The following is an 18,137-nucleotide window of genomic DNA, read 5'->3' as shown; positions in this document are numbered from 1 at the left end:
AAGATGGTGTTTGTTATAGGAAGTCATCTTTCTGCTTAAGATATAATTCCATGGTGTTTGGAATCAGTAAGTTCAAGTTTTAGCTTATGTTTAATTGAAATTTGACTTCTAAATCCTTAATATAGTGAAAGTGATTGCGCCAATAAAATGGAAAAAAGAAAATATTAATATCTCAATCTGTCTGCTACATAGAGATTGTTACTACCATTGACTGAATACTGTTGGCAGAAAAGGCTCTGGTGAAGGGAACACAGTGAGCTGGAGAATCATAGAGAAATATGAACTCAAAAGCACTTCCGCAGTATCTCCACTTGCATATTTTGTGCAACTGTTTTTACATTCACAATGGATTGAAAGAATTTTGACGGATTAAAGAATTGTATCCCTCATAAAGAATAATAGTGTATAAATCTATGCTAATAACTGAGCTGGGACAAATGTTTTCTACAGTGTGCCACCAAAACTCGTTCACCACTCAAAACAGACAGCCAGCCAGTCCCTTCATCGTTCGTCCCATTCAGACAACAACTTTGAGAACCTGGAATGAAAAGTTCAAATTTCTGTCAAACGGCCCAAACAGTGCATGTTTTCCCTGATGTGAAGGTAAACAAGGAATTCAGGCATTTGTCAGAATTCTGCAAGCTGTCAACACGAATTAAGGTGTAAAAAACAAAACTGAAAATAATTATAGCTTAATCTGGCCAAACAAATTGAAGATTTTTCTTCGGTCTAAATGTTCTATAAAGCCAAGGAATTCAAACACTCATTATACATTGTAAGCAGAACTTTTCGAAGATCTGTATTATTGAATCCAAATCCAGGTGAAGCATACCAGAAGTTTAGTTAAATAATGTAAACTAAAACATTATGCAAGTGAAAAAACTGCAGAACACAACTATTCTATCTTTTTCTGGATAGTACACACAGCGCTTTCAAGAATATTTCTGTATTACAATGTGGTTACACATACGTATGAATCAAAAAATTGACCAAATTCTAGGGGGGAAAACATGGCTTCTTCAGTTTCTTGCATATAGCCCAAGGCAGAACAAGGTTAAATGTACAAGTTCAAATATTCTACAAGGGCACCAGTCAAGCAAATGAAATGATATGCGTGCAAGTGTAGTTAACACACAAAAGACTTGGTAAATAAGATAAAATTTGAAGCACCCCCAATCAAGAAGACATACAGATAAGAACTGTTTATCAGACAAAGGATGCATAAAATTATGCTTGATGCAGAAAACACAATTCTCACCATAAGAACAGATTACATACAGCTGGAACCAACTGTCTTCACTGAACCTAGTTATGTGGTGTAAGCACTGTAAAAAGAATAAAAAGGAATGAGAGGTAAGTAACAATAAATTGACAACCACAAAAAACATCATACCCAGTGAAATCCCACAAGTGGGGTCTGGGGAGGGTAGAGTGTACGCAGACTTTACCACTACCTCGTGGAGGTAGAAAGGTTGTTTCGTAAAGACCTTGGCTCAAGTTCAGCAATTTCAGGTATAAAGAAGAAGAAAAAAACATTGACGAAAACATAACACAACAGCTAATAAGAGAGGCAGTATAAGTAACAATAAATTGAACGAAAAAGAAAAGAACAAGCACAAATAGGGACAAATCGAGAAGGAGAAGTGAAATGCCAAGAAACAAATGAATGCCAACGTAGTTAACTTCCTAACTTATGCCAAAAACAAATGAATGTCAAATGCTAATCAGCTGAAAAATATTAGCCAGTGCTGGAATTTTCACCCATAGAAGCAGTTCAAGCTAAATGACAGAAATTATCTATGGATTGAGGTACTTTAAAAAGCTTGAAAATACATTAATATCTAGACATGAAAGAAGAGAACAAACTCCAAACTCCACATTTTAGTATTTCATAGGAAAGGCAATATGCCTTCTCAAGGTTGGGTTTGCCAAAATTGCAATTGCTTCAAGCAGTTAAGGTTAAAGAAAAAACAAGGAGGCCTAAAAGAAAAAAGAGAAGGATTTGGAATGTATAGGAGCCAAACACAGCAACTAAAAGAAATTCAATTAATCACCAGCTACAAAATTAGGATTTTCACACCGGCCCAACCAATTGCTTTTAGGCTGACGGTTTTCCTTCAGTATTCGTACCCCACTCTTCTTCAGCCTCGTTTCCATTGACGAGTACTGCACTATCAGTAGAGTCAGCATCTACAACAACAGCCTCTTCTTGGCTCTCCTGTTGAGTGCCATCTTGTCCCTGTTCTTGCACCTCATCACCATTCTGTTCCACAACCTGGGGAGTTTAAACAAGGAAACAATCAGTTTTAAACATGGCCTTTACCACAGTGATTAGTCGTATAAGCTGCTTGTATGAAGGGTATCAACTACCATCGAGCATAAGGTTGTTGTTAAGATGCTTGAAATACAAACTATTATGCCATACATCCATACCTAATCCCCAGCATTGTATAAACAAAATAATGTAAAATGCTAACTATGTTTTCTACTTCTTTTTTTTAATATATATATAAATGGACACATAATGGAAAATGAATCCTCATATGAGACAAATAGAAACATGTCCATCTAATACCTCGTGGTCCATTTCTCCATTTTCAAGGGGTTCTTCTTCATCCATTCTCATGTTGCTGAAAGCTTCTACAAGGTTGGAAGTTGGTCTATCAGCATAATTTCCATAATCTGCTGCTGGTGGGTATACACCCCTACATAAAATTAGAAAATAACCTTGATGAAAAATTTTCACAATAAAATTGTGCGCAACACTTAGTCTCATAACTGGGAATCAGTCCACACTAGTGTTAAATATGCCCATTCATTAAGCCCTGTTGAATTCATACTCCAGCAATAAGAGGAAAGGAGTACAAATAGAAAAAGAGATGTAAATTTTTTTCAAAGAGCCACCAGTGTACAAGCTACAAAAGATCCACACAAAGGGGAATAGTGGTCTATATACACCTTTCCTCTGCGACTCTAGCTTCAACAGCATGTGCAATTTGCCAGTGCTCAAACATGTTGGGATATTCTTCAGGATCAGCCAAAGCTTCTGCTGCTTTCTGGTTAACCTACAGGCCGAAATCATGCAGAAAACTAGGTTCAAAATCTGACAGGAATTCTGAGTGATATGGTTGCAAATAATTCTGCAGACTGTTTCTTACCCATAAAAGACAACCTTTTCTGCAGTTCTCTTACTACTTGCACTCAAGTTCAAATCATTTTTTTAACAAAGAAACTCAAATTCTAATCGTGAAGTTAAAAGGATGTCTGTATCGAATATAGGGTGTTCTCAGGCCACATTGGCCGCTGAGAGAAATTGACAGAAATATTTCATGGCTATTTTCAGGCACATGCAAATGCAAGCAAAAGTTGGAAAAGAGAACACACACGCCAACACCAGCAAATTTGTATGTCTTATCACAGGCATAACAGTACCATCAAAGAGCTCCTAAGTTCCTTTGCACTGTTAACCTAAAGGTCAAAAAGCATGATCCCCGCAATATGAGGCTGAAGCATTGTACTTTATTTCTTTATTTATTTTTAAAAAGATTAAAACGAAAGTAACATATTTTTTAAAAAAAATTGACCAAGCGAATACACAGCTCCTTAAATAGTGGACAATGGAAATCTAATAGCAATCACAAAAATGAATATCACTGACCTTATTAAGGTCCTTCCTCCACATTGCAACTATTTCAGAAACCTTACTTGGAAGGTAAGATCTTGCCATAAATGCAGCCTCAGGTATCCGGTTGCTGCAAAGTAATTGCAATAGAGAATATCATTCCAGAGTTGACAACAATCTGACAAGTGGCAACAAACTGAAGAGGATCTCAAACGAAAAAAGTACCTGTCAACCAACAGCTGAACACAATCTTCCACTTTACCCAGGAGGAACAGGCAAAGGAATGCAACATTGTTTCTTCCATGCTCTTTTGCAAGAGATGCTAATTCAGCAATTCCTTCAGCATCTCCTAATGAGGAATAAAGCAGCAGCAAACCACTCAAGTCATTAGCGTATTTCAAACAATCCTCTGCCATCTCCAGCTGCAAAATATAGAACAGCAATATTGATAGAGAATCCAAGTAAAGAACAGTTGGTAGGAGTAAGGTTTGTGTACACCCCACCATCCCCAGACCCCATTTGTGGGATCACAATGGGTATGCTGTTATAATCCAAGTAAAGAGTACTAAGAAGAATGACCAGGAGGCCGCAGAAATCAACTACAAACACCCTTTACCACTGAACTACAAACAGAAACATTCGGTAAACTATCACAGGCAAAAGGACAACCAACAGAGTTCAGAACCTTAACCATAGATTTTTCCAGCAGCAAAAAAGGTATGGGTCAGGAGTTTTCTGCTAAAGAAACTTTCGGAGAACTGACTTGGAATTTCTGATATAAATTAAGGAGCTCAAACACTGACCATTTGTAAAACTCATCAATTTACTTGTTTTTGAAAATTCAAGTGGTTTATGTTCCCCCTGGTAAAAATTTGTTTTTTAAAAAAAGGGGCTCAAGTGGCTGTAAGTATCAATTACCATTCCAGCAGACATTGCCAGTTCACCCAACTGCTTCCATTTGGATTCACTCTGTGCTAATACAGCAATTTCCTGCAAACAAGAAGGGGCACATGCCCATACTTAACAACATATGGTTCTTCTGACAGAGACAAGTATAAAGGAAGAGAGGCTGAAGTCAAACCGCACACTTTCGCGAGGTAGTAGCCCTTACCTTTGCAATGTCTAATTTACCCAACTGTATGGCAAGTTCAAATCTGTAGTCAGCGTCTGTTGCAACTTCCAATGCTTCCTCAATCATACCTCGTGATTCCAAGAAACGAGCAACACTACAGGGAATCATTTCATCACAACTTAGAGAACTTGATAATCCCATCATATAAGACAGAAATAAATCCACCACCGCCCAAGGCTTAACTACTAAATACAATATATTAATGCAGATCCCAATAGATCATAGGAAAAAAAAGAACATGAATGACTGCATTCAATCACATAGCATAGCAGCAAGAATATCCTTTTATCTAATAAATGCATCCCTTCCAAAAGTCAAGGCTTGTAGCACGTATTAGCACTAAAATTACTACGGCTATCAGAGTAACTTTAGCAGTGTGTGCCACTCCCCCAGGATAATAAACAATTTTACATCAATACAACAACTGTGTTCACAAACTAGATGGGATGGGCTATATGAAACCTCAAAATCCATTTCATACCATTTGGACACATTTCACTCCAATACTCAATAATGTGTCTTAAGAAAACAATTTACATCATAGACTACACTAAAATGATGTTTGTATTTTTTTAACTGCCATTTTGTCACATTTTGCAACTTTGTTCGAAGATGAAGGAAAAATCGCAATCAAGCACAATTCATTAATCATATTCACAGAAAAAAACATATTACAAGAAGAATAGAGATGTACCTGTTATGGTGATCCTTAGGAATTGATGGTAAGACCGCATTAGCTCTGTCCCAGTCACCACGCATCACAAGTGTCTTGTACTCTATCAAGCTGAGCAGAAGAGTATATCCCACGACACTGTAATGAAAAGAATATGGGTCATCATAGAAGAATCATACTTGAAATAATTTTTCTAGTTCCTGTGTGAGAAGCTGTCATGAGCCTACTCACTTGAACTCTTTGTCAATCAGGAAAACTCTACTTTGATTAGCGAGATATCCCAGCAGGTACATGGGTCGGTCTAAGTGAAACATTGTGGTCACCTAAAGATCGTAAGAAACACTGTTACTCACCTGTATGAGATGAGACATACTGAAAACAAAGAGGTCCATAAAACTGCATGAATGACTTTTCATACCTCGCCGCCTACACAGTAATTCAGTCTCGAAGAAGAATTGTTGTAAATGAAACAATCTCCGACCCAAATTCCAGTTCTGACACGTTCATTTATTTCATAAAGAAGTTCAAAAGCATCTTCAACACCTTGGTCATCTACAGATCTTCCACTATCTAAATGTGCAGAAACAACATCGCGCTGCAGGTTTAACAAAAGGACAATCATAACACAATAGCTTGCAAAGAAAGATATAGTAGTAGTTTAAAAATCTGAGAAAGAGAGCTCTCACATTATACTTCAGTATGTAGAATGAAGTATCACTAGCAATAGCCACCAGATCACCACTGTCAGCCCAGTAGAGGTTCTGAAGTAGTTGAAGCAAAAAACAACAAATGATATTGTAACAACCATCAAAAGAGTGAAGGACCAACATAGCACTTATGGAAGTCAAGCTTATATATCTTACTTTGACATTAACATCAATCCGTCGTATCAACCTGCACTCAATCCAATCGTAGAAGCAAATGAAATCATTTGAGCACATTGCCAATAAGGTACCCCCATAGATGTGCTCAGCAGAGAAAGTAGGGCGAATACTCTTTTTTTCCTGGAGATATCAGCATTTCACTTCAATCCAGGTGAACAAAAGAAACTACAACACAATGCACCCTTCAGCTTCAAGACGAAGAGAAGCAAAATGCATTAAAGAACTACAACTTACTGCATGCACATGAACCCAAATTTACTTGTCAGGCCTCTAAGAAGTAACAAATTAAGGGTACGAAATAGGAGAGAGAGAAAAAGAGATTGAGTAAGAGGGGATAACATCTAATTGTGGGGTCCATTATTTAAAGTAATATCATTAGATTAAATAACACATAATCTGAAGCATAACACAAAAGTAATCCAAATTTAGGGGGGAGGCAGTTGTGAGGACATTCATGAAACCTGGAAATTTTTGCTGAAAATCTTAATCCTTGAAGTACTTTCTCTGATAGCATACTCTCCATCAGACGACCAAACAAATTCCAGAGCTGAGCCAAATGACCTATTTCTCCAGGCCAGAGCAGTATATATGATATACTCACCGTCTCCACAAACAACGACAAACCTTCCATTTGGGTTATGCTTTAAGCTCTGTGAAGGAGGAGAAAAAGAATGAGATCAACAGTAAGTGACATCTAAGTAATTACATCCTTTAACCCTAAGAGGGAAACTAGTATATTCCAAGCACAACCTCAAACTCTGGGAAGATGACTAAAGAACCAATAAAATGACACATCTTTAAGGACATAAGGAAAGCAAAGAAGCAGGTACATAAGTCATATCTTCTGGGATAAGCATCACTACTACAAAATGGCTTCCCATGGAAGTCTGAAGAGAGAAACTGTACAAAACGAAAACCAGAAATCAGATTAAGGGAGGATTGGTTTCAAATCTATGGATTGCTATTTTAACGAAAATAGCAAGTCTTTTACTAGAAAGAGGATACAGTTTATGCAACCCAAACAGGATAACCTTACATGAATAACATTTGAAGTATTGAACTATGGAACCAGATCCAATTCACAGTTGCAAAGCAGGTGATACAAGATTATACAAAATGCCAGGTATTAGCTGTGAATCTGACTCACTTGTGGGTATAGGTCACAAGTTCCCAATTCCTTGACTGCCAAAGGCAATCTTTCTCCATCAGTAACCTGATATAAAGCAAATTATTCATAAAACAATATCCAGCAGTAATTGAGGGGGTGACAGGAAAACGATATTCTGTAATTTGAATCAGGCGAGCAGACTTGAAGGAAATTGATGCCATACCTCATAATCCGCACCCACACTCTTGATGTTAATAGTTTGAACCTCATTGTGCTTAGCCCATATGACTTTTCCACTATTATCCATGCTAGCAACAGGTACCTCTCGACCAAGTTTTACCATAATGGTTCCCTCATCGTAACCAATTACAACCCTATACATTTAATACATTAATTATAACTGCAGCTAGCTGAACAAGTGCAAATACAAAGAAAAAGATGAAAATCATGATCTACTCCTTAGCTCTTTAATATTTCCTAGTTTCAAAAAATTTATTTTTGTAAGCTCACGATTCAACTAACATTGGCTATTCCCTCTTTCCTCGTTCAAATATAAAAAGAAAAGAAAGAACTGAAAATCAAAGTAAATATGGAAATCGTTAGACTTCCAAGCAGATGAAAAATACAGCTATAAATTAATTATAGAAACTCACCTTCTTGAACCTTTCATGTAACCAATAGCCCAAACTCTTTCAAGGCCATAATTCAACGTGTTCTCAAGTCTGCACGAAATAATTATTTAAAAAAAAAAAAAGATTAAGAAATGAAACAAGATTTATGAGAGGATGCAATCACTCAGAAGTCAGAACCAGAGGAGTGCTTACAAAAGTGAAGGAAAAATTCATCAGTTTATCTTAGGCAAAATAATAGAAATGCATCAGTTTTCAAAAGTGATAATTCAAAACTTTGTCAGGTTTACAAGAAAATGCAAATCAACAAAAAGATAAACAATTAAAACCCAAGCACCTAGAAAAGAACACAAGAAATCAGAACCAGAAGGTTGTATAAAAAATTAATGAAAAATCATTTTGAAAAGGTAAAGTCACCAATAGATGAGATGCATTGCTTTAAGTGGTAGATGGAGAATTTCATCTTCTCGTTAGGTAAAATTCTAGAAACACGTCAGTTTTCAAGGTTTAGTTGATTAGTTTAATCTCAGAGTGAAAAACAAGAAGAAAATTAGCACTGCAGCTAATAGCGTAGAGTGTTTTAACTATGTTAACATGTTAGTCAATTGATATAGATACAGGAAACATAATTCATCTTTAGTAAACAGCAATGCAAAAGAGGATATCAAAACGTTGTTATCGATCTACTCAAATTCTTAAAAAGAATATTCCATGCTGAAAACAAGAGAGGTGTCAATTTCAGCAGCATGTCTGTGCGTGCGATATTCATGGAACCTAACTAAGTTGCTCGGACTTGGGTGCGGGTGTCCGATCCGGGTGCGGATCTAGATGTCGGATCCTTCATGATCTAATTTTTAAGATTCGGGGATATGGATCCATGTATGAAACGGGTGCGGGGATTCGCCTAAAAATAATTAAAATCTCTAAAAAGAAAGTTATAAAACCTAAATTATGATATATTTGTGGAGAACTTGACGAAAATCCTAGAAGGAGATTAAAGGAAAAGGAGTGACATAGAAATTTCTATATAAAAGGTATTCCATTTTCTTCATTAGCTTTTGTATTGATTATAGAAATCATTAAAATTGTCCACACTCCCCAGACCCCACTTAGTGGGATTTCACTGGGTATGTTGTTGTTGTATTAAAATTGTCCACACTTTCCCATCGATTTTGGTCAAAGTATGGTCAAAGTACCCGAAATTGGTTGACCAAATCGGACACGGATCCCACACCCACACCCATGTCGTGTCGACACGGGTGCGGCACCAAAAGTGAAGAGTCCGAGCAACTTAGCAACCTAATGCAAGATACATTCATCTAAGCAATGCCCCCACCCCCACACCCCCACTCCCAGCCCAAAACACACACACAAATTCGGTAATTTGTGTTACATAATCTGTTGCAAAGAATTTCTTTTTGGAAAAAACAGACAAAATTCCATAACAAATTAGAAAGGGAAAATGGACATACAATTTGGACTAAGGTAGTAGGGCGTGCATATCTTTCCATTTTCTTTTGATCCATTATCTTTCCTTGTATAAGGGGGAGTAGTGCATATGTTTCAACAAAAACTGTATCTCTACGAAGGTGACACAGCTTGAAAGATAAAAATAAATATGTGCTGATTTATCCACCAATAGCATTACATAGGTCATCACTGTGATTCAATCAAAGAATATTTTTTTTTGATGAAGTAAGTTGTTTCATTACCAGCATCAAGAAGATGCAAAGAGTACAAAAGAGATATGCTAGCTGCATTACATGATAAAAGTTGAGACCCAACAAAAGAATTCACATAGGTCATCATTGTAATTCAGTCAAATAATTCATATAAGCTACATGGCCAGTTCCACTGATTCATGCAACCCCAAACGATAGAAAGAAGCGGTTCCCTTTACAGATTACAACTAAATATGTCCATATTCATCCGCATAATCACTGTCTTTAAAGTTACAGAAACTATATGTCCGACAATGTATTGAAACACAAGAAGTTGTGTCAAAAAATGAACGCCATGTCTAATAGAAACAGAACCTTGAAATAAGCTAAAATAATTAAATCATACTGAGTATTACCTGTAAGTAGTTGCATGCCAAATACGAACAGTACCATCTTCAGACCCCGTCATTATAATAGGAAGATCTGGATGAAAACATACAGCAGAAACATTGTGTGTGTGACCTTCAAGAGTCTGGACACAACTTCTTGTCTGATAGTCCCAGACCTGTTTCGTGATTCCAGAGCATATAACTCAGGTTCTATACAGGTGCAGTCAACAACAGAACATGGGAATAGGTTATTAGTAGCAAACCTTAGCAGTGTGATCATCAGAACCAGTAATTAGAAAAGGTTTATCACCACCAGTGAAATAATCAACACAATTAACCCCTTTCAGATGGGCATCCAGTGTAAAGTTAGGGTCAGGAGAGCCAAGGTTCCAAATCTACAAGTCAACCATTACCAGCCCCAATGTTACATAGGTGAACGACAAATATGATGTTATTTAGAAATTTATCATAGGAGGGAGGGGACGATAGGAAAGATTAAAAAAATTACCTTTATAGTCCGATCAAGAGATGCACTAGCAAAAGTATTGGTGTCTTTTGGATTAAATGTGACCTGCATCACATAATGGGAATGACCCTCAAAAATTTGAGTGCATACCCATCCCTTCTCCCAATCCCAGAGCTTTATAAGCATGTCATCAGATGATGACAGCACATATGGTAGTGTAGGATGAACAGCCACACACCTAATATAATCTGTGTGTGCCTCGAATACTTTGACCTTATCCATGGTATTATAATTGTATACACGAATAAACATGTCATCGGAACCAGCAACAATCCACTGTTTGCGTGCTATAAATTTCGCTGATCTTACTGCAAAGAATAATTAAGGTGTTAAAAGGTACTGCAACCCTTTGTTAAAGCAGAAAGTTTCTTATGCACCCCCTGACCAACCAAAAATACCACTTTCATTCAATTAACGGACCTGGTAATTCAGTAACTTCGAAAGATTGTGCCATTGTCTGCATTAAAAATGAATGATGCATCAGCATTCTATAAATAATGTCATTACAATGTAACTTCTCTTCTATTAGGGGCATGCTGAAAAGAGGTATACATTTGCACACAAAGTGAAAAGAGTTATGTCTCATATGTATCAATGGTAGCTAATAGGTAAAGATACTATGAATACTGAACATACTTGGAACTACAGTAATTAGAGGATATCAATGGTGGAGAAATAATTTTAGGGGCAGTTCTGATTTCTGGGTACCAATTTTACTGATCTAACTTGGAGATGTTATCCCAAAGGTCAGGTGAGAGGAAAAGGTATGCGATACGAAAATGGAATACATACCTACATACAGGGTAAATCAAATTATGAGCTCAATAGTAATATCAGCTTTTCAAACAACCACTAACCAACAATTCTGGGAACTACAACTATCAGCTTGTCTTTTAAGTACAAATTGCTGGAAGTTCGCATAGTATCATCTTCGCACAGTCAGAACTAAAGCTACCAGCAAACATCGAAGGCTGCTTTGTGAGCATTACTAAGCACCATGGGCGGCTCAACATAATTTGTGGCCTAAAGCGAAATTTTTATTAGAGGCCTTAAATCTATATAAATTTTATCTATATCTATTTATTTTTCTAAATTTCTAGACGTAAATTACTACTTAATATCTTTTATATAAATGATTTTTCAAACACTTTTTTTTTAATTATTAGTTTTAAGTAAGATTTTATCAATTCAACATTGAAAAACATCATTTATTGAGACAATTATTATATGAATTATTAACACAATTTTATAAGTAATAAGTTGATAAACTTTAAAGATAAGAGTTAGAATCATAGAATTTGATTCAAAAAGTTGATAACTTGGTATACCTACTTTAATATGAAAATTAACAAATAAATTTTAAAAAAGAATTTGTAATGCACTTTGTTCAACACTTTTCGACTATTGATTCATATTTTTGAGAGTATATTACTCTAACTATCAAAGATTTGAAGAAATAGAGTGCAAAAAGAGTTACAAAGGATAAATAATGTGAGTGTTAACGAATAAAATATAAGAATCCAAAACAATGTTTTCTTAATTTCTTCTATTTGAATGGGATTAAGATACATAATTTTTTATTTATAAAAATTTGAGGCCCCCAATTTGCCAATGCCTAAAATTTTATAGGCAAGAGCCGGCCCTGCTAAGCACTCATTGAAAATCAACACCAATTCATCTTTGCATGGCCAGAGTTGCAACTACCATGCAAGTGCTTCTAATTGCCCGCCCACCCCCTAACTCCCTTTCTCTAAATTGTTAAAGATTCCTCAGAAGGATTTTCTATAATGTTAAGATCGACGTATGACCATTATCCCAAGACCATAATAGCTGCTCCGTCCTTTTCATGTAATGTTCTTCCTTAGTTTGGGATTATGCTTACTCTTACAAGTAACTTTATCATGTATAACTTTCACAAGATTCAAGAATCCAACTTTAATAAGAAGCAGCACAAGTTTGGATGTAATTTCCTATACCTGGGTCTGGTAGTTCCAAATGCAAATGGTCCCTGAATATAAACTTGTCAATATCCTGTGAATGAGAATAGAAAGAATGAGCCACAAGAATTATCATTTAAGTAAATGACATTATCGTTTCTACTATACCAGGCCCCCCATTCCCAAGAGAAACACAAACTTTGTAATTCAAAATTTTGCAAAGAGTTTGTTACTCCAAAACTTCATCATATACAAATGTCACTCCAACAAACAACATTAGAGACTACAGAGCAAGCATAAACATCAAAACTGGAAAAAAAGAAAGGAAGTTACTATTTGTTTAGTAAATATGAGTTTCATTACCATGGCTCCGTAGGATGTAGATCCACGGCCTTTACCCTTTCTGATCTTTGAGCAAGTTTCCTCTGATCAAAGTACCACAGTCAGCATTAGTACGTATTGGCAATACAAAAATATAAAACTATTCAATCCACAAATAATATTTTGAATACTGAAAAAGTATAGTACCTTAATCTCCAATCTTAGAGGCTGTGCCATCGCCAATGCAAAAAAAAAAAAAAAAAAAAGTGAGATTAAGTTAGTAAACAACAAATTACCAGATCTCAACTAATTCTCAGAACCGACATTGAATTTTTCCAATCCTCAACAGAGTGATCCGTTACCACCATTAAATCGAATTAGATTTGAATCAGATCTAAGTTTTAACGTAATGCGAACGCATTAACAACATACTGAAATTAATGGACGTACCATTTTCACCGACGAATGCGAATTCTATTGGAAAAAGGCAATAAATCAGAGATTTGAGTGTGAAGAATCCTAAAGATCCACCAGCTACTCAGCTGCAGAAATCTTCCAATTCGAATTGCTCGCTAAGTGGCAAAGTGCCGGAGAGCAACGAAGAGAGATCGAAAAAGAGAGAAAATGAGTAGAGGTTTTGCTAATGGCAGCGAGCAACCTCTGTAATAATAAGAAGAAAGAAAATGGGACGAACGGTAGAGGAGATCATACGATGATGATGCTTTGAACTGAAGTCACAATACATTGACAAATTTATTTTACTTATTTATATGAAAGACAAATTAATATTATTAGTTTATTGCTCCTAAAGAAAATTTGGTACGTAATTTGATTTGGGTAAAATACATTACACAATTATTGTTTTTTATGTATACGTACATTTTAATTAGCTATGGTTATCTTTATTTACTTGTTTTCGATTTCATATATATATACTCGATGTAATTTCATAAAAAATGTAAAGATAAAATATATACATATTTTGTTTTTATTGTAGACTATTTTTGATAAAAAAAAATTATTTTATTTTTAATATAGATGTAATTATATTTTTTTAATTAAAAAAGTGATGACTCCAATGAGAAATTTTTAGTTATGACCTTTACATTCAAATCAATATACATTACAATAAATAAAGGATTTTATGGTAATTATTTAGCCATAGTACTATTTTACATAAATGTTGCTAAAGATTTTTGCGATTATGAATTCTTTAAATCGATTACCACAAAATATTATGGAAATAAATATCATCACTAAAAAAATATATTATCACTAAATGTATTTTTTTTTTATATTATTGATACAATCCATGTGAACAAAAAAAACCATTTGCTTGGCTTTATAATGTTACTAACTTGGTACTGTATAATTTATTTATTATGCAAAGATAAATATCCAGTATAATGACTTTTTTTTTAACTGTATTTACTTGCCAAATTTATAACTGACACACTTATAAAAAAATAATTGATATGATCATCTTTTACCTACTGTCACTTTATTAGGGGCGAAGTTACGGTGGTGTCAAGATGTATAGCTGAACACATTTCGTTGAAAAATACATACTATATATAAGTCAAATCTTACTTTATATATATATATATATATATATATATATATATATATTATTTTGAACTCCCTCAAAATTGATGGAGACCTGTAGCACAATAACAAGGGTATCCACGAAACTTACATGGTGCCCAAATTTGATTCCTTGCATGCACATTTTTTATTATTATTATGGTCAAATTTCTTTTGTTTTTTTTTTCAATATTTAATATTTATATTGACAACAGTGTATCGAACAAATATAATTCATTGTGATAAATGAAGTGGATCTATTTAGTTTTATTTTATGTTTTAAATCTGCTTCAAATCTATTAGATATTTTTTAAAAAAAACGCATCTTCAACGTGAAGTGAGCAGTAAGCAGTAGCTCAATGGTAATTGTGTACAGAAGTATGCAGGGCATGCAAGATTGAATTCATATGGAGTTATTTACTATCATAAGTTTGGACACTCTTCATAAAAAAAAAATCGGAAAACATGTCACTATATTAGGCGAAAATAAAAAAACTGATGGCATGTCCTATTGTTTTCAATTTATTTTGACAGAATCGTTATAGCACCAAGATGACCGCATAGCGCAGTGGATTAGCGCGTTTGACTTCGGATCAAAAGGTCGTGGGTTCGACTCCCACTGTGGTCGGATGTGTTTTTTACAATGAAAAATGTTTTCTCCTGCAATTTTATTTTTTGCACTTACACATTTGATATTTTAAACAAAATATTTAGATATTTAAAAACTATACAAAAATGTTATAAATTGCAATTTTTTGCATATCAATATGATGAAAAAATATTGTTAGTCAAAGTTATTATAGATTGACTCTAAAAAAAAGAAACAATGACAATTAAAAATGAATAGAGGAAATAAATCAGATGGATTTTAATTCTTAAATTGGTTTTAATATTCCACATAACTTGGATCTAATTATACCAAGGCAACAAAATGGCCATTTGGTTGTATAGCGCTCAGTTCTCACCTCTCTATCAATGTTTGTACTTTCAAAATATTCACTATTAAAAGAAAAGGTCAAAATTGATCCGACTTAAGTTTGTAATTCAAAAAAAGTTTGATCGGAAAATAAAACCAACCTTGGAAGGATGTTTTTCCACTTAATCTCAATTCTCAATTATGCATTCACGTTCAATATTGAACACTAAAAATCTTGAATTGACGCATAAGCTTCATTATATATCAATACATAAGAAATTGAAAAAACTAACATTTTTTTTAATTCAAATTGCAAAAGGATTCGAGATTTAACACCAAAAGCGAGCAAATTAATTTAGTAACAAAAAGATTAGATAGTAATCGAACTCCTCCAAAAAAAAAACACCTACTAAAAAGGGATTGTAAGCAGTCACAGAAGGAATAATAAATAATAATATCATCACTTGACCGACAGTCATACAACAATGTGGAAGGACAATCATTCACTCACTAAGAACCTTCAAACGATAAGACGTAAATGCCAAAAGTGATGACATGAACGAATTCGTTACTTCAATTCCGTCACTCTCAACCTTTAAAGAGATTCAATTTGTGTTATTTGACAAAACTTCGAAGTAATTTAATTTTGTGTTTTATTTTTCAGTATTAAATCACAATAATAATAATAATTTTTGAAATATATTCCAACGTTAGTCTACATTAATCGCAATAAGATATCTGAAAACTTGTGTGGAACATGATTTCTTCATTTATTAAGCTAGCTAAATCGGAATAATAATTATAGATTTTCAGGAAAGTTTTTAATACTTTTATTCTATAACTTTATATAATTCAAACATAGTCTGATACTACTAATATTTATGTAATTTGTATATTATGTACTTATTGATATGGGTATATGCACAAAGCGCATACCTGTTAGAATGAAGGCGGCCAACTAGTGATCACTGAATCAGGTACTCCTCCGACAGAATAATAGCGCGAAAAATAAATAAGTACTTAAAGTAAATCAAGCACAAGGATTTTACGTGAAAATCTCCTTTCTCAAGGGCAGTGAAAACCATGACCTGTACTCACATGGTTTCAATCCAAACTTCATTCACTCAAACAAAGCAAAGTTTCAGATTACAAACTCTTGCAACCTAAGAATTAACTCTTAATCCCTTACCTTTACTGTAACTCTACTACAAAGGAAAACAAAGCAATAACTCTATTGCCCACTAAACCAACTCTAGTTAATCTAGACTTCAAGAACCCAACAAGGCTAACTCTAGCCACCAACTTCGATTTCGACGATAAGAGCATAAACAAGCAGCAACCCTGTTGCACCACACATCAACTAATTCTAGTTGACACTCCTAGGCAACTCTACCCAAGAAAACATCAAAACAATGATGTAAAAAGGCTTGACTAAAACGTAGATGATTCTACTAACTCTAGTTAATACGACTCAAACTAAAGACTTAGACAAGTAACCGATCTACTATCCCTTTATAACTTAGGAGTAAATTTACAATATAAGAACATAAGACACAAAACTCAAAATACAACAACGAAACTTCAGCACTCCATCAGATCCTTTGTTGAGTATGAGCAGTGTTCTTCCTTGAAGATGACTTCTTGTTTTTGAGCTTATAAATTTTCAGAAATTCAAAACTTTGTTTGCCAAATCTTAAGTTTGTGTTTAGAGAAGAGACTATTGTCAAATGGACACAAACCCTTCGGACAAGACCATTGGCTTAGAATTTGCTACTTTGAAAAGTCGTGCACCAACCATGTCATATGCGACAACTGTCTTTTGACTTTTTCATGTACGCAGTCTGTCCTTGACCAAGTCTCTTGTTAGATCTGAAAGTTTGTTAAATCATCAAAACTTCAAATCAGCTTAAAATAACAATACCTAACACTAGTACGTTCGTACATATATATTGCGATGTGATGTTATAAACTCAGCATATAGTGTTTGTGCATGTAGTAGCTGTACGAATTTAGCACTTGTTATTATTCAACCCTTGTGTAATACCAAGGGTACAATTCATTGTTTCATAAACGGCCTTTCCGGTTCAGCAAAGATTGGTGCTCTTTAAATTTTCTAAGTCCCATTACTCTGAAATGAACGTACATCAAAATAATTCTCATCATTTTTCAACATTATGATACATTGTATATTGACAAATGATAAAAACAAAGTCTTTGACATCAAACAATATTAATAATCATGCCCAAATAGTAAAGTACCCCATGAATCATCATGTCTTATTACCCCTTCATGAATTGCTAAGGTTTTTTAGAAAATTTTCTTAATATTGGATATGATCAAAAGACGTTACTCATGAGTCCGCCTGGTTCCACGTTCTCACATTTTTTACTCTTTTGGTGACTCGAATTCACAACTTTAGAGTTGAAAGTTGAGAGTGATTATCACCTGAGCAACATGTCTAGCTCGGCACACGTATGCTTATAGTCACTTCGTTGGGACGAATCTTTATAGGTAGAAAGGGAATGGTATTAAATACTAGCAATTGGGTATGGTACTAGAAGTTCATTTGTCAACGATGACAGCAAGATTCACTCTGCGGCTCTGCCTACCAGGCTTAATTTATTAATTTGGGCCTACCTTCTTAAATCAATACCCATCCCATCCAAATTCCAATCCACCAGAATTTAAAGAAAAACGATTAATAATTCACTTCGGAATTTAATATTAATTGAATGCATTGACTCGTGAAGGAAT

At 34.6% G+C, this 18,137-nt stretch overlaps 1 protein-coding gene and 1 non-coding gene across 4 annotated transcripts; one reads left to right on the top strand and one right to left on the bottom strand.

Moving 5' to 3' along the window:
* Positions 1 to 259: 259 nt before the first annotated feature.
* LOC125828460 (coatomer subunit beta'-2) lies at positions 260 to 13,631 on the bottom strand. Of its 3 annotated transcripts, none has more exons than XR_007443050.1 (26): positions 13,333 to 13,631; positions 13,090 to 13,110; positions 12,925 to 12,986; positions 12,601 to 12,655; positions 11,045 to 11,081; positions 10,607 to 10,932; positions 10,362 to 10,493; positions 10,126 to 10,274; positions 8,073 to 8,141; positions 7,643 to 7,793; positions 7,459 to 7,524; positions 6,773 to 6,961; positions 6,291 to 6,431; positions 6,114 to 6,188; positions 5,846 to 6,022; positions 5,659 to 5,750; positions 5,449 to 5,565; positions 4,734 to 4,848; positions 4,541 to 4,612; positions 3,848 to 4,044; positions 3,659 to 3,752; positions 2,959 to 3,065; positions 2,576 to 2,705; positions 2,055 to 2,275; positions 1,259 to 1,325; positions 260 to 538 (listed from the first exon to the last, which is right to left on the bottom strand). XR_007443050.1 is itself a non-coding variant. In XM_049507761.1 (26 exons), exons 1-25 carry the CDS (start codon positions 13,333 to 13,335, stop codon positions 1,306 to 1,308), a joined length of 2,742 nt encoding a protein of 913 aa, XP_049363718.1. In that variant the 5' UTR covers positions 13,336 to 13,631; the 3' UTR covers positions 260 to 538; positions 1,259 to 1,305. The 3 variants fall into 3 exon arrangements, 2 of the variants coding, with proteins under 2 accessions (XP_049363718.1, XP_049363709.1); XM_049507761.1 differs by having other exon boundaries at positions 2,131 to 2,275; XM_049507752.1 differs by lacking the exons at positions 260 to 538; positions 1,259 to 1,325 and having other exon boundaries at positions 1,781 to 2,275.
* Positions 13,632 to 15,020: 1,389 nt separating this feature from the next.
* Positions 15,021 to 15,094, top strand: TRNAR-UCG (transfer RNA arginine (anticodon UCG)). Its single transcript has one exon. It is a non-coding gene; the product is annotated as a tRNA-Arg (tRNA).
* The last annotated feature ends 3,043 nt before the right edge of the window (positions 15,095 to 18,137 follow it).

Source organism: Solanum verrucosum, unplaced genomic scaffold (assembly GCF_900185275.1).
Source record: "Solanum verrucosum unplaced genomic scaffold, falcon-dt-bn FXZP01000102.1, whole genome shotgun sequence".
Taxonomy (NCBI): domain Eukaryota; kingdom Viridiplantae; phylum Streptophyta; class Magnoliopsida; order Solanales; family Solanaceae; genus Solanum; species Solanum verrucosum.
The sequence above is the reverse complement of the archived record's forward strand: the minus strand, read 5'-3'. Positions and strand labels throughout refer to the sequence as shown.